Here is a 15,412-nt window from a genome sequence, read left to right on the forward strand (position 1 = left end):
TTTCGGCCCCGATTCAGGGCAGCGCTTGAGAACATGCTTGTCTTTAAGTGCACGTTTACGTTCCACTGAGGTCAACTTGAAATTTAGGAGCGGTGTCCCTCATTGAAGCCATTGGACCCTGAGCCTGGTTTTGGGGGCTGTCCTGAATAGGAAAGGAATTAAGTCTGCACTCAGATGGCTTTCTGAATTGGGGCCATAATCTCTGGCTCTTTCAAGGCGTGTTTCTAGAAATGGGGCCCCGATCCCTGCCTGGGGCCCTTCAGGGCTACTGCAATACAAATAATAATGTCAGATTACCTTCGCCTCTCTGTAGTGTATTCGATATGGGCCCTAGCCTGACTGGTGCTGAATAAAAAAAAAAATTAATGGAGATATCCCATCTCCTAGAACTGGAAGGGACCTTGAAAGGTCATTGAGTCCAGCCCCCTGCCTTCACTAGCAGGACCAAGTACTGATTTTGCCCCAGATCCCTAAGTGGCCCCCTCAAGGATTGAACTCACAACCCTGGGTTTAGCAGGCCAATGCTCAAACCACTGAGCTATCCCTCCCCCCAAAGCGCTTCACAAAAGAGGTCAGTAGCAATAGCCCCATTTTACAGGGGGAAACTGAGGCACAGAAAGGCAAATTGACTTACCCATGGTTACTCAGCAGGCCAACGGCAGAGCCATGACTAGAACCCAGGTCTCCTGAGTCTCAGGCTAGTGCTCTAGCCACTAGGCAACACTGCTTCGCTTGATTCTTAAATGTTCAGAGAGTTTCTGGGAATCCTGGGATGGTCAGTAAAGTATTGAGCAGGAAAAAACGAGTAGATTTTTAAAAAATCCCCCTTTTTCTCTTACAGGATTGTCTCTCTATTGAGCAAGTTCCGACTTGGGTTCCATGAGGTGCACGTCCTTCCAGACATTAACCAGAAACCACGCCCTGAACAGTACGTTCTTTCTCTAGTTTTTGTCTTTGCCTCTTTCGTTCTCCAGACGCGGTTCCTGTGTGTGTGTGTGTGTGTGTCTTGACTGTGTGTACATCGAGTGGAACCTGAGAGTTCTTCTTGTCCCTAATCCATCCCATGCTTTGATTAGGGGCTCCGCTTCTACCAGATGGGGAGTGTGAAGGTTGGGATGCAGAAAAGGAGAAAACTACACTTGTAACCCAGCCATTTTCTACATTTATAAGTGAATTTCATGCCGAGGAAAGGTGCCAGCCCTGGAGACTGGTGTTTTGTCTTGAGCCAAAGAAAATCAGTGTTGCCAACTATCATGATTGCAGGACAAGTCTCACGATACTTGGTGTTTTCTGCAAGGCCTCAGCTCCCAGTCATATTATTATGGAAGAACCTCAGCTTTCATGTAAGGAAAAAAGTAAGTTTCCAGCCCCCCTGTGTTTAGAGAACACTTTGAAAACATGCCCCCTAAAGGCTCAAATACCTGAAAGCAAATGAAAAGAACCCAACATTGATTATTTTTTTTTAAATCTCACGATTTTCATCAAATCTTGTGATTTTTTTGGCACCTGACACATGACTGGAGTTGGCAGGACTGGACCATTCACAGTAGAGACAGAGGAAGGTCAAGATTATTCAATGCTGCCCAGACAATGTGCCACAACCTTGGTTCAGAAGTCATCACCACAGGAACATGGAATGAATGGATGACTAGAGAACGTAGAAGGATGAATAGACACCATCAGGGTAACTTCCCCATAGGCCTGTTCAATTCATAGAATCATAGAATATCAGGGTTGGAAGAGACCTCAGGAGGTCATCTAGTCCAACCCCCTGCTCAAAGCAGGACCAATCCCCAACTAAATCATCCCAGCCCGGGCTTTGTCAAGCTGGACCTTAAAAACCTCTACGGAAGGAGATTCCACCACCTCCCTAGGTAACCCATTCCAGTGCTTCACCACCCTCCCTAGTGAAATAGTGTTTCCTAATATCCAACCTAAACCTCCCCCACTACAACTTGAGACCATTACTCCTTGTTCTGTCATCTGCCACCACTGAGAACAGCCGAGCTCCATACTCTTTGGAACCGCCCTTCAGGTAGTTGAAGGCTGCTATCAAATCCTCCCTCACACTTCTCTTCTGCAGACTAAATAACCCCAGTTCCCTCAGCCTCTCCTCATAAGTCATGTGCCCCAGCCCCCTGATAATTTTTGTTGTCCTCCACTGGACTCTCTCCAATTTGTCCACATCCCTTCTGTAGTGGGGGGACCAGAACTGGATGCAGTACTCCAGGTGTGGCCTCACCAGTGCTGAATAGAGGGGAATAATCAAATCCTTCGATCTGCTGGCAATGCTCCTACTAATGCAGCCCAATATGCTGTTAGCCTTCTTGGCAACAAGAGCACACTGCTGACTCATATCCAGCTTCTCATCCACTGGAATCCCCAGGTCCTTCTCTGCAGAACTGCTGCTTAGCCAGTCGGTCCCCAGCCTGTAGCGGTACATGGGATTCTTCCATCCTAAGTGCAGGACTCTGCACTTGTCCTTGTTGAACCTCATCAGATTTCTTTTGGCCCAATCCTCCAATTTGTCTAGGTCACTCTGGACCCTATCCCTACCCTCCAGTGTATCTACCTCTCCCCCGGCTTAGTGTCATCCGCGAATTTGCTGAGGGTGCAATCCATCCCATCATCCAGATAATTAATAAAGATGTTGAACAAAACTGGTTCCAGGGCCGACCCCTGAGGCACTCCGCTTGATATCGGCTGCCAACTGGACATCAAGCTGTTGATCACTACCCGTTGAGCCCAACAATCTAGCCAGCTTTCTATCCACCTTATAGTCCATTCATCCAATCCATACTTCTTTAACTTGCTGGCAAGAATATTGTGGGAGACTGTATCAAAAGCTTTGCTAAAGTCAAGATATATCACATCCACTGCTTTCCCCATATTAACAGCGCCAGTTATCTCATCATAGAAGGCAATTAGTTGGGTCAGTCACGACTTGCCCTTGGTGAATCCATGTTGACTGTTCCTGATCACCTTCCTCTCCTCCAAGCGCTTCAAAATGGTTTCCTTGAGGACCTGCTCCATGATTTTTCCAGGGACGGAGGTGAGGCTGACCAGTCTGTAGTTCCTTCTTCCCTTTTTTAAACATGAGCACTATATTTGCCTTTTTCTAATCACCCAGGACCTCCCCCGATCGCCACGAGTTTTCAAAGATAAAGGCCAATGGCTCTGCAATCACATCAGCCAATTCCCTCAGCACCCTCGGATGCATTAGATCTGGACCCATGGATTTGTGCATGTCCAGCTTTTCTAAATAGTCCTTAACCTGTTCTTTCACCACTGAGGGCTGTTCACCTCCTCCCCATACTGTGTTGCCCAGAACAGCAGTGTGGGAGCTGACCTAGTCTGTGAAGACCAAGGCAAAAAAAGCATTGAGTACATCAGCTTTTTCCACATCATCTGTCACTAGGTTGCCTCCCCATTCATTAAGGGTCCCACTCTTTCACTGACCTTTTTCTTGTTGCTAACATACCTGTAGAAACCCTTCTTGTTACCCTTGTCATCCCTTGCTAGCTGCAACTCCAGTTGTGTTTTGGCCTTCCTGATTACACCCCTGCATGCTCGAGCAATATTTTTATACTCCTCCCTAGTCATCTGTCCAAGTTTCCACTTCTTGTAAGCTTCCTTTTTGTGTTTAAGCTCACTGAAGATTTCTCTGTTAAGCTAAGCTGGTCACCTGCCATATTTGTATTCTATCTGCACATCGGGATGGTTTGTTCCTGTGCCCCCAATAAGGCTTCTTTAAAATACAGCCAGCTCTCCTGGGCTCCTTGCCTCCTCCTATTAGCTTCCCAGGGGATCCTGCCCATCAGTTCCCTGAGGGAGTCAGTCTGCTTTTCTGAAGTCCAGGGTCCATATTCTGCTGCTCTCCTTTCTTCCTTCTGTCAGGATCCTGAACTCGACCATCTCATGGTCACTGCTGCCCAGGTTGTCACCCAATTCTACTTCCCCAACCAATTCTTCCCTGTTTGTAAGCAGCAGGTCAAGAGGAGAACGGCCCCTGGTTGGTTCCTCCAGCACTTTTACCAGGAAGTTGTCCCAAACGCTCTCCATAAACTTCCTGGATTGTCTGTGCACTGCTGTATTGCTCTCCCAGAAGATGTCAGGGTGATTGAAGTCCCCCATTAGAACCAGGGCCGGTGTTCTGGAAACTTCAGTTAATTATCCGAAGAAAGCCTCGTCTACCTCATCCTCCTGGTCCAGTGGTCAATAGCAAACGCCCACCACGATATCACCCTTGTTGCTCTCGCTTCTAAACTTAACCCAAAGACTCTCAACAGGCTTTTCTCCAATTTCATACTGGAGCTCTGAGCAATCATACCCCTCTCTTAGGCCTGGTCCACACTAACCCCCCACTTCGGACTAAGGTATGCAAATTCAGCTACGTTAATAACGTAGCTGAATTCGAAGTACCTTAGTCCGAACTTACCGTGGGTCCAGACGTGGCAGGCAGGCTCCCCCATCGATGCCGCATACTCCTCTCGCTGCGCTGGAATACCGGCGTCGACGGCAAGCACTTCCGGGATTGATCCCAGAAGATAGATCGCTTACATCCGGACCAGGAAGTAAGTATAGACGTACCCTTACATACAGTGCAAGTCCTCCACCTTTCCTCCCCTGCCTGTCCTTCCTGAACAGTTTATACCCATCCATGACAGTGCTCCAGCCATGTGAGCTACTCCACCAAGTGTTTGTTATTCCAATCACATCATATTTCTTTGACGGTGCCAGGACTTCCAATTCTTCCTGCTTGTTTCCCAGGCTCCTTGAGTTCGTGTACATGCACCTAAGATAACTAGCCAATTACCCTGCTTTCTCAGTATGAATCAGGAGGCTTCCCATTTTGTATCCTCCTCCTTGTGTTTCCTCCCAGTATCCCACTTCCCCACTTATCTCAGGACTTAGGTCACCGTCCCCCAGCGAACCCTAGTTTAAAGCCCTCCTCACTAGGTTAGCAAGCCTGCCTGCGAAGATATGCTTCCCTCTCTTCGTTAGGTGGATCCCATCTCTTCCTAGCAATCCTCCTTCCCAGAACAACATCCCACGGTCAAAGAATCCAAAGCCCTCTCTCCGACACCACCTGCGTAACCACACATTTACCTCCACAATTCGATGGTCTCTGCCTGGGCCTTTTCCTTCAACAGGGAGGATGGACAAGAACACGACTTGTGCCTCAAACTCCTTTATCCTTCTTCCCAGAGCCACATAGTCTGCAGTGACCCACTCAAGGTCATTCTTGACAGTATCATTGGTGCCCACGTGGAGAAGTAGGAAGGGGTACCGGTCCGAGGGCTTGATCAGTCTTGGCAGACACTCCGTCACATCCTGAATTCTAGCTCCAGGCAAGCAGCACGCTTCTTGAGTCTCTCGGTCTGGTCAGCAGATGGATGACTCTGTCTCCGACCACCACCACCCGTCTCCTCCTCTTGGGAGTGGTTGTCATGGAACCCCCATCCCTAGGACAATGCATCTCATGCCTTCTGATCGATGGGGTCTCCTTCTGATCCCTTCCCTCAGAGGGCTCTTCCAAATTATTCTCCACAGTAATACCTGTGCAGAGAGCCTGAAAACGGTTTCTTACCTTGCATAGGGGGTACATGGGTTCTCCTGAAGTAGCCAACAAAGGGACTGATCTGTGAACAGAGGAATTAAGTTTCCAGGGCAGTTGATCTAAGCTGGCTGAAAAATGGAAATCCCTTCTCACGAAAAATTTCACATTTAAAAAAAAATTCATCCTGGATTGGGATGAAAAGCCCAAAATGTGAAATTTTTCACAACCAGGGATTTCCAGAAAAATTCCATCTTGGAAGAACTGAAAGGGAAGGAAGTACAGAACTGCAGCAGACAAATCAACAAGACCCTTCTAGGTGGACAGCCATCATTTTGGTTTTCCTAATGGAAAAATGGAAAATTTTCAGCAAAATAAAAGAAAAATTTAGATTTTATGAAAAGGGCTTTTTCATCAGAAGATCATTAGAACGTAAGAATAGCCATACTGGGTCAGACAAATGGTCTATCTAGCCCAGCATCCTGTCCCCGATAGTGGCCGGTACTAAAGCTTCAGGGGGAGTGTACGGAACAGGGCAATTTTGAAGAAATTCCACCTCTGTCATCCCCTCCCGGCTTCTGGCAGTCAGAGGTCTAGGGTCACCCCGAGTGAGAGGTTATATCCCTGACCATCTTGGTTAATAAGTCCATCAACAGCTATCCTCCATGAACTTATCCAGGTTTTTTTTAACCCAGTTATACATTTAGTCATTGTAACATCCCATGGCAATGAGTTCCACGGGTTAATTTGTGTGTTGTGTGAAACAGTATTTCCTGTTGTGTGTATTAAACCTGCTGCCCATTAATTTCACTGGGTGACCTCAGGTTTTTATATTGTAGGAAAGTGTAAATAATACTTCTCTATTCACTTTTTCCACACCATGTGTGCTTTTATAGACCTCTGTTATATCCCCATTTAGTCACCACCTTTTCTAAGCTGAACAGCCTTGATCTTTTTAGTCTCTCCTCATATGGCAGCTGTTCCAGACCCTTGATCGTCTTTGTTGCCCTTCTGTGAACCAGTTCCAGTTGCGTGATATCCTTTATGAAATGGGGAAACCAGAACTGCACACAGTATTCGATATTTTCTATCCCTTTCCTAATGGTTCCTAACATACTGTTAGCTTTCTTGATCACCGCTGTGCATTGAGCTGAAGTTTTCAGGGAACTATCCAAGACGACTCAGACTGACTAGTTCTCTTGTTGATCCAGGATCTCTCTTCAGAAGACAGAAACCAATAACAGTTGCCATCTTTCTAATGGGAGCTCCCAGCATGCTCATAAACCCCAGCAGCATTTATCCAGTACAGCAAATGTCAGGACAGAGCTCCAATCCTATCATGCTCTTTGTTTGTAGCATCAAGAGATTTGATGACCTGATCGCCCCCTTCAGGCTGAACGATGGGTTTAAGGATGAGGCCGTGGTGAATGAAATGAGGCGTGACTGCCCCTGGAAGATTTCTGATGAGGAGGTTAATAAAAACAAAGTAAAGGTAGGGACATTACCACTGCTATTGGGAGATTGCAACAGCTGGGGAAGGGAGAATACCTAGGAATTCTCATTTAAAGGATTTTCCTGACCTAATCCGTGATTCAGAAAGCTCTCCTTGCTTGCAGGCTTTTCCAGGATCCCAATCCCGTAAGGTGCTGTGAGCCCCTTCCACTCCCACTGAAATCACTACAAGGCAATAGCATTCAGCACCTTACAGGATTGGGCCCGTAATGATTTGGGGGCTCTCTTGGTTCAATCCTGCACCCACTGGTGTCAATGGAAGTGTTGCCGTTGACTTCACCGGGTGCAGACCGGACCCTTCGTGAGCTCTTCTGCTGCTGTGGAGAACGGCGTGAGCTGCGGAGGTTTTTTATGCTGATTCCATGCTGAAGCAATAGGCAGGACCAAAGGGTTTGGAAGGAAACGGCTCTCGGGAGAGGTTAAGAGAGCGGCAGCATGTTCAGCTGGAGACGAGGTCAGCAGGCAGGGAATGCCCCGTGTTGGTAGCTAGGGGCCTCACCAGTAACCAGGGTGAGGTTCATCCTTAATTCCATGGGACAGTCCCGAGTTTCACAGATCTCTCCTCTGTTTGGCAAACGACCACAGCCCTGCAGCGTGCACTCAGTCAATGGATTGACTCCCACTGGGGACAGCGGGTGCGGGACCAGGGAAATCCGTGGGCATTCCAGGGGGACGCTGCCTGCCTGACTTTGTGCTGATGTGATTTTTACTTTTTGCTCCTTAGTCGCTTCGACAAGTGAGACTGAATGAGATTTTGCTGGATTACTCACGGGATGCTGCTCTCATAGTCATGTAAGTAACAGCAGCCCCCAGAGTGATCAGGATCCGTAATGCGCCTCTGACATATTGTCTTCTCCAGCAAGTCAGTGTATTTAGGGGCTATTTTTGTTCTTGGATAGATTACTATAGAAACAGCCCCTTCAGTCTTCTCCCTTCTACATAATAACAACTAAGCAGACACTACCAATCCATGTATGCCCCCAAGTATACCCCCTTACAGAATCGTAGACTATCAGGGTTGGAAGGGACCTCAGGAGGTCATCTAGTCCAACCCCCTGCTCAAAGCAGGACCAATCCCCAACTAAATCATCCCAGCCAGGGCTTTGTCAAGCCGGGCCTTAAAAACCTCTAAACCTTCTATGCAGCATCAGCAGAAAAGCCCACATAAAAATACTAGTTTGCTACAGTGGTGGCCTAACACACTATGGGTGATGCTAGGGAGGTAAGGCTCAGGACCATTACTATAGCGTAATGCAATATTTGTTTGTTATTTGTTTGTATGATAGTGCAGCAGTTTGGAGCAGACCCTAATTGCGCAGATTGGATAATTGCTCCACTGACGATATACTCTCCACCTAGAAGGCCAGCTTCTCTGCTGCTCCAGAAGAGGGGAAGAGGTCACAAAAGAGCTGGTTGCAGCTCCCTGATTCAGGTTGGCTCTATACTGGAACCAGTCCTGGCATAATTTAGAGCAGCCTCAAGGCTGCTTTAAACTACACCAGTTGGTAGAAGCCCCTAAAAGGGCCCATCTCAGGCTCAGAATAGCTGGAATGCAACAGCACTCCAGTTATATTGGCTATGCCAAGGTGGTGTGTGGGAGTTGTGTAGGAGTGGGCTACTCTGGGTCTGTGCAGCTGATGACTCCACATGGCAGGAGAATTCTCAGCTAGGGAGGTCCACCTGCTTTCTGGCCCCTGTTTCACCTCCCGAATGGTGCAAAAGGGCTGGATTTCACAAGAAAATCTGGCCAATAAGTCCTGTTGGGTGTAGGTTTGGAGGCTACATTCATATGGCCATAAACAGGTGAGCAGGTGTCCCTGTGTCAGTGATGCCCAGTTAGATTGTGACTCTTGTGAGGCTGTCATTCATTCAGAAATTCTTTTCAACCCTCCAGACAGTGTTGGTCACGTGTGACACAGAAAGCTCACCCCCTCTCCTGTCAAGGCCAGCTGACTGAATTCACTTCACTTTCTTCTGGTCCGACTCCTTGCCCTGATTGTAAGAGCTATAAGTCACTAGCACTGACCTCACCCCACAGCCTGTAGTCACCGGCCACCTAGTGACCAGTTGAGGAAACACAGCTCTCCATTTATGAATGCCTGACATGACACAACCTATTCATGGAACTGAATCTTAAACAGGGGCTGCCTACGGAAGCATCTACAGCACAAGGACCGCTCATAGGGCGAGTCAGGTTTATCCGTTCTGCTCCGCTCCTCTGCTAGCACAGATAGTACAAATAAAGCAGAATTCAAAGTGAACAGGAATCAGTGTTGTGGACAGGACACAGAAAGTTGGTGGCACACAGTGTATGAGGTGGATCTATAATCTGCAAATCTGCATGGACTTCTCACTGAGGGAATAATACTCTTCCAAGGCAAAATTAGATGCAAGGTTTTTCTCCTCCCCACTTCATACTTCTCTTGTTTTTGTTCTTCTCCTTTCCAGAACCTTGCCAATAGGCAGAAAGGGGAGATGCCCCAGCTCCCTCTATATGGCCTGGCTAGAAACCCTCTCGCAAGACCTGAGACCCCCAGTTATTCTGACCAGAGGAAACCAAGAAAATGTTCTGACATTTTACTGCCAGTAGAATGTGGTTGACTACACGGTGGGTCAGGATGTGAATTTTCAGGCCAGGTTTTGGCCTTGGAATGAACTCTTCCGGTTTTTCGGGTGCTAGTCACTGGTAAAAGCAAACTCTCCTGGTTTCAGCTGATGTCAGCCATTGATAAAGGATTAATGTTGGGAAATGACTAACACTGGGTTATACCAACTCTGCCCTCCCCCTTCTGAAAACTGATCTTGCTGATCCTAGCCTTTGCATATCCCGGGAGCACCTTAATACCACCACATGCCAGGGGGATAATGTGTTCCTGAGTTCTCTAATGCAAATTCCTGGGTGGGACCTATTGGGCAACACAGAGGAGGCAGTAATGGGGGGAAAGTCTGAGTTTTTACAGGAGATTTTCAAAGCTGCCGAAAAGATTTGGATGCCCAAATGAACCGGGCTTCCAGTTCCCCCAGATATCATCTGTCCTATTTATTTCCCATTAATTTGCTGAAAACGACCCTGTGATTCCAATCAGAAAGTGACTGCTGGGGGTTAGAACCTGGGAAATTCATCAAAGATCCAAGCCCCAATCGTACAGTAGCTGTACCCGCCTTTGTCAGTGAAGGAAAGAGGGAGGTGAGAGAAGAGAAAAGGGGTGGGGGGAAACAGGGAGAAAAATTAATAGGGACGGGATTGGCCTTAAAATCTGGGGGAAGGAAAGGGACACTCCACTATGTTACAATCCTGCATTGCCGCGTAGAGGTTTGTGCCAATGACCACGCGTTGCTCCAGGATGTTCTGCTGCTGTGTTACCACATATTGTGCCTCCTTTGTCCCCATGAAAGAAACTGCACTGTTAAAAATCTGAACTGTGCCATCCTCATGACACTCTGTAAGTTAGGTTTGCTGCCCCTTATTAAAGCTGAGGAAACGGAGGCAGAGAGGTTAAGAGAGTGGCCCAAGGCCACATTGTGAGTCACTAGCAGAGCTAGGATTAGAACTCCCAGCCATTCCCTCATTCCTGCTGGCCACTCTGCCTCCCTCATTATTATAGCCATTTGACAGCTGGCGATGCTGAGAGGGGTGATGTGATCTGCCAAAGGTCACACAACAATTCAGTGGCAGACTTTGGGTCTCCTGATCCCCAGGCCAGTTTTCTAATCAACCTTCTTCTAAGATCCTGTCAGAGGCAGATTTTGTTCAGAGTGAATGCTGCGGGGAATGTGCTCACCATAGGCTTTGACCGTGATACTGCCATCCTCCTTGGTCGTGTTTGTTTCAATGACCTACCCTCGCCCCAATCAAACATTAGCTAGAGTGCTCGTCTGCCTTCCTTAGACCCCCCACAGAACCCTGGCTGGGGGTCAATGAAAAACGCCGCCCTGCAGTCCTCTCTTCTATTAAAAAAGGATGTGAAGCTCGCAAAGCCCATAGGCCTGTGGGCAAGGGAAAGTAGCTGCCCGGGTGTGAAGCGGGGGGGAAATGAGTGGCCCACAGTGGCGACTGATGCTCATTGTCTTCTACCATTTCCTTCCGGGGTGACATCTTTGCATCGCCGTGAGCTGTAGCTCTGTCTGATGCTCTGGTGGCATTGCCTCCCCTGGCCTGGCTGTCAGCACCTCAGCCTAAGGCTGTGTGAAAGTTCTTGCTCCCACTTGTTCAGTTCTATCAGCAGCAGCAGAGTGGGAGCACTGGTGAAGACAGGGGTAACCCTGCTCAGAGCAGGGCATCATGATATGATGCTTAAACCCCTGGCAGGTGCTGGTGCCTGTCTGCACTAGTGCTCCCGTGTTCGAAACCACCCGTGACACTGAACCAGTGGTGGGAATGCTTAGCATAGGTGCTCTAGCCTAGGTCACCCTGACCTTGGCGTCAGTACCAGGCTCTGATTTTCACAATGCCCCATGGATTGTTTTCAGCCATGTGTGACATGGGCAGCACAAATGGACTTCTCTCCAGTGCTGAGCCGGAGGCTGGTGTTTTCCCACCCAGAGCTGCTTCAGTAAACTCTTCCATCGTGGAGAAAAATCCCCCCCGTCCCAGTACTTCAGAGACGTGAGTGACAAAGGCAGCCAGCCAGGCCAATTCATCTCGTGTCTTTGTGATGGTGAGAGGTGCTGGGTTGACCGGGAGACTGCAATCCTCTCTGTGCTCAGAACTGATAAAGCCTGGGCAGCAGCAATGGAAACTTTCCACATGCTGTGTCTTAATTCAGACCAGCTGATGTGGTTCGGTTTCCTTGGCCCTTTAAATCCTTGGCGCCTCTGCTGAGATTGTCATCATGAAGACCAGTTAGAATATGGAGCAGCCTTTTCCACCATTGCATCATAAAGCCAGAGATAGGCAGGGGCTGTGTGCTCTAATCGCCATCCAGCAAAGTGCTGAAGCGTGTTAACAGGGTGACTCCCATGCTTAAAGCCAAGCATGTGCTTTAGTGATATGCTGGACCAATGCCAGAGAGCTCAGCGCCGCATCAAAGCATGATGTGCTAAGCAAAGTGCTATTTGCAGCGGAGACATCTGCTAGTGTGAGCACAGTCATTGAATCAGTTGCTAATTCTTCAGGAGAGAGGGAGGTTAGTGAGGTGCCAGAGAGGATGGGCTGCTATGTTCTGCTCCCAGCCTGCTTGCTCCTCCTCAGTGTCAGCCAACTACAATGTTGCTGGTCATGGGAGCTTTTTTCAGGCCTCCCCATCCTCTTTAAACATCAGCCAGCAGCGTGGCAGCTGGCCCCAAGCTCTATTTTTGAGGCCCCAGTGATACACTTCAGGTCCAGGGGTCAGGTGCAGTGCTCTCTCCAAGTGCAGCTGAAAGCACAAACTGCTCTGCCCTCTACAAATATTCCCACCCCTCCCTTCCCAAGAACCCAATTCACAGTGGGACTAACGGCCACCACAGGAGTCCTGAGCTAGGACTGGCTGTTTAAGTTCCTGGGACTTCTCAAACCACTGCGTCATCTGGTCTTTTTTTCTGATTGAGGAAAGGTCACATGCACTTATCAATAGTGTTTATCTGTAGCAAACAATCCTTAGTGGATAAAAAGTCCTTTCAGTACACGAGGACAAACAAGGAGACCTATTCTCAAAATACATAGCAGATGTACAAGCATTTATATCTGGTGCATACCACAGAAGACTCCAGCCAACATTAATATGCTCCCATCCTGTCCATTGTGCATATAATGCATTGAAGCTGTGGAGAAATGCCAGCAGGTTTTGCATCTGTTGTTCTGGCAGGGTCTGGTGCCACTTTGAGTTGGGTGTCCTGGTCTGTGGGGAGCTTGCTTCCAGTGATGAGCTTGGTGAGGCTGGGGGGCTGTTTGAAGGCCAGAAGAGTGTTCTCTAGAACAGTCCTGCACCAACATCAACTTCCTGGACTCACAATCAGCTTCAGCAATGGAACCCTACAGACAACCATAGACAAGAAACTCACGGATCACCACACCTCCCTTCATAAACCCAGTAACCACCCCAAATAACCAAGAAATCTGTGATCTACAGCCAGGCACTCAGATACCGCAAAATATGCTCTGAGGAGAAATTCCAGGATACACACCTTAACACCACCTTCACCAAACAAGGACGCTCCACCAGAGAAGTAGATCACATCATGGAACAGGTCACCCAAAGACCTCAAGAGAAACTACTTCAATATGAGGGGGAAAAACCTCTTACCACACACCCCTTGTTGTCACCTGCCACCCCACGCTGGAACCCATATGGGGTATTATTAAACAATTACAACCCATTCTCAATGGGGACTACATCCTGAATTAAATGTTTCCCAAACCCCCTCTTCTGGCCTTCAAACAGCCCCCCAACCTTGCCAAATTCATCATCAGATGCAAACTCCCACAGACCAGGGCCTAAGAACTTAAAGTGGTGCCCAAACCCTGCCATAGCAACGGGTGCAAAACCTGCAGACGTATCTCCACTACTACAATGATCAACACCCTCCCACAACACACCTTTCACAATCCATGGGTCCTCCTTCATATGCCTGTCACAACATGTGGTACACCTCATACAGTGCACTAAATGTCCCAATAACAACTCTGTGGGTGAAACCCAAGACAACCACCGTGCTCTCGAATGAACTCACATAGAAACATGATAAAAGACAAAACATTCTATCACTCGTGGGTGTACACTTTTCACACAACAGTCACCCCATATCCAACCTCTCTGTCCTCCTCCTCCGAGGAAACCTGCACAACACCATCAAAAGAGGAGCCTGGGAACTTAAATTCATAACTTTGCTAGACACTAAAAATCATGGTCTTAATGAAGACAATGGATTTATGGCTGATTACAACAATCTGTGACCCACTAGCCCCACTTTTTTGTCTTTGGACTGCAGGGCTGTTAACTGGCCACCTCCCATTGAATGGTCTCTTACAATATATGTTAACTACGCATGCTAAACAAACGTTGTATTTAGCTGTGACACTGAGTCCCTTTCCCAGAACTGAAGAAGAGCTGTGTGTTGCTCAAAAACTTGTCTCTTTCTGTTATATCCTTGGGGGCAACAGCTTTAGGAAGAAATCACTGGAGACGCAGAGAGCTGCAAACCTTAAAAGCAGCCATTTATTGCCACACACTGAACTAACCAAAAACCAACCAAGTACACAACACTTTCACCAAGAGAAGTTGGTCCAATAAAAGATATGAACTCACCCACCTTGTCTCTCTAATATCCTGGGACCAGCATTGCTACAAGAAGACTGCAAACCTTAATTCTAGCATTTCCTCACTTTTGAGGGCTTGACTTTGCAACTTTAACCTTCTTTTAAGAGTGTGTGTGTGTGTTGTAAATAATAATAAGTAAAATAAGGATGATTCTTCCATGCCTTATGGTGTGCTTTGAGACTGAATTCTTTACTGTTTGCAAAGTACTTTGAGATCCTTGAGTTGAAAGCCCTATGCAAGCACAAAGTAACCTTAATATCTGTGGATGTTATAGGGCAGTCCTAATTCAGGCCATATCCCTTTGTCTTTAATTAGGCTTTTGCTGAATTACGATTGTCTGGTTGCACTGTACTTTTGAAAAGGGAACATCTTTTATTTTCAGGGGTTAGGATCTTGCATTAGCAGGAGTGTTGAAAGCAAGCTGATAATCTCGCCCATGGGACTTAATTCTGATGGGTTTTACACCAGTAAACACTGTTGACTTCAGTGATTTAATCTTGATTTACTCCAGTGTAATTGAAATCAGAATAAGGCCAAGGAACTGCAGCTGTATCACAACAAGCCTGGATTTCTGATCCATAAAGGCCCTTGTATTTTGGAACACCGGAATTAATTGTACATTAGGGCATTTTGATCACATGCTGGTCACCCCATGTTTGCTAAGTTCCTTCCAAGTTTGCAGTGCCACAGAACAAAGATGAAGCTAAGTACAGAATAATCACCGACGATACATGTTCTTGCCTTAGCTTAAAGTGCTCAGGATCATCAGCCTCTGGGACTGGCACAGACGCAGCCAGATTTTCAGATGTGCCTACTCACGGATCCCTCGATTCCTGGGAGCCCATCTTTCCATAGCTTGGGCTTGATGTTCAGAGCAACTGAGCACGCACAACCTGAGATCCTCAAGTTAGGCACCCAAAATCAGCGGCCACTTTTGAAAATGTCGGCCTCAGCCACTTTTTTGCAGAGTCAAAGGACTAGTCCCTCTTCGCTCCTTTCCCTTACCTTGGCATCCGTTGAGGATGGGATAGAAAAGGGTTGAATGTAGCGTAGCTGCGTGAGCACAATCCTTTCAGACCCTTCGGAGACTGCAGCCGTATGCAGT

The 15,412-nt window shown here is 47.6% G+C and overlaps 1 protein-coding gene across 1 annotated transcript in view; it reads left to right on the plus strand.

Annotated features, from left to right (window-relative positions):
- Positions 1 to 13,472, plus strand: part of SLC12A3 (solute carrier family 12 member 3) — a gene marked incomplete in the record, with an annotated part of 51,941 nt that extends 38,469 nt beyond the window's left edge. Inside the window, 4 exon segments of the mRNA XM_034788820.1 lie at positions 842 to 928; positions 6,914 to 7,049; positions 7,794 to 7,861; positions 9,518 to 13,472. Coding sequence (XP_034644711.1) covers positions 842 to 928; positions 6,914 to 7,049; positions 7,794 to 7,861; positions 9,518 to 9,659 — 433 coding nt within the window.
- Between the last annotated feature and the right edge of the window lie 1,940 nt (positions 13,473 to 15,412).

The sequence above is a fragment of the Trachemys scripta genome, chromosome 13 (assembly GCF_013100865.1).
Source record: "Trachemys scripta elegans isolate TJP31775 chromosome 13, CAS_Tse_1.0, whole genome shotgun sequence".
Classification (NCBI taxonomy): domain Eukaryota; kingdom Metazoa; phylum Chordata; order Testudines; family Emydidae; genus Trachemys; species Trachemys scripta.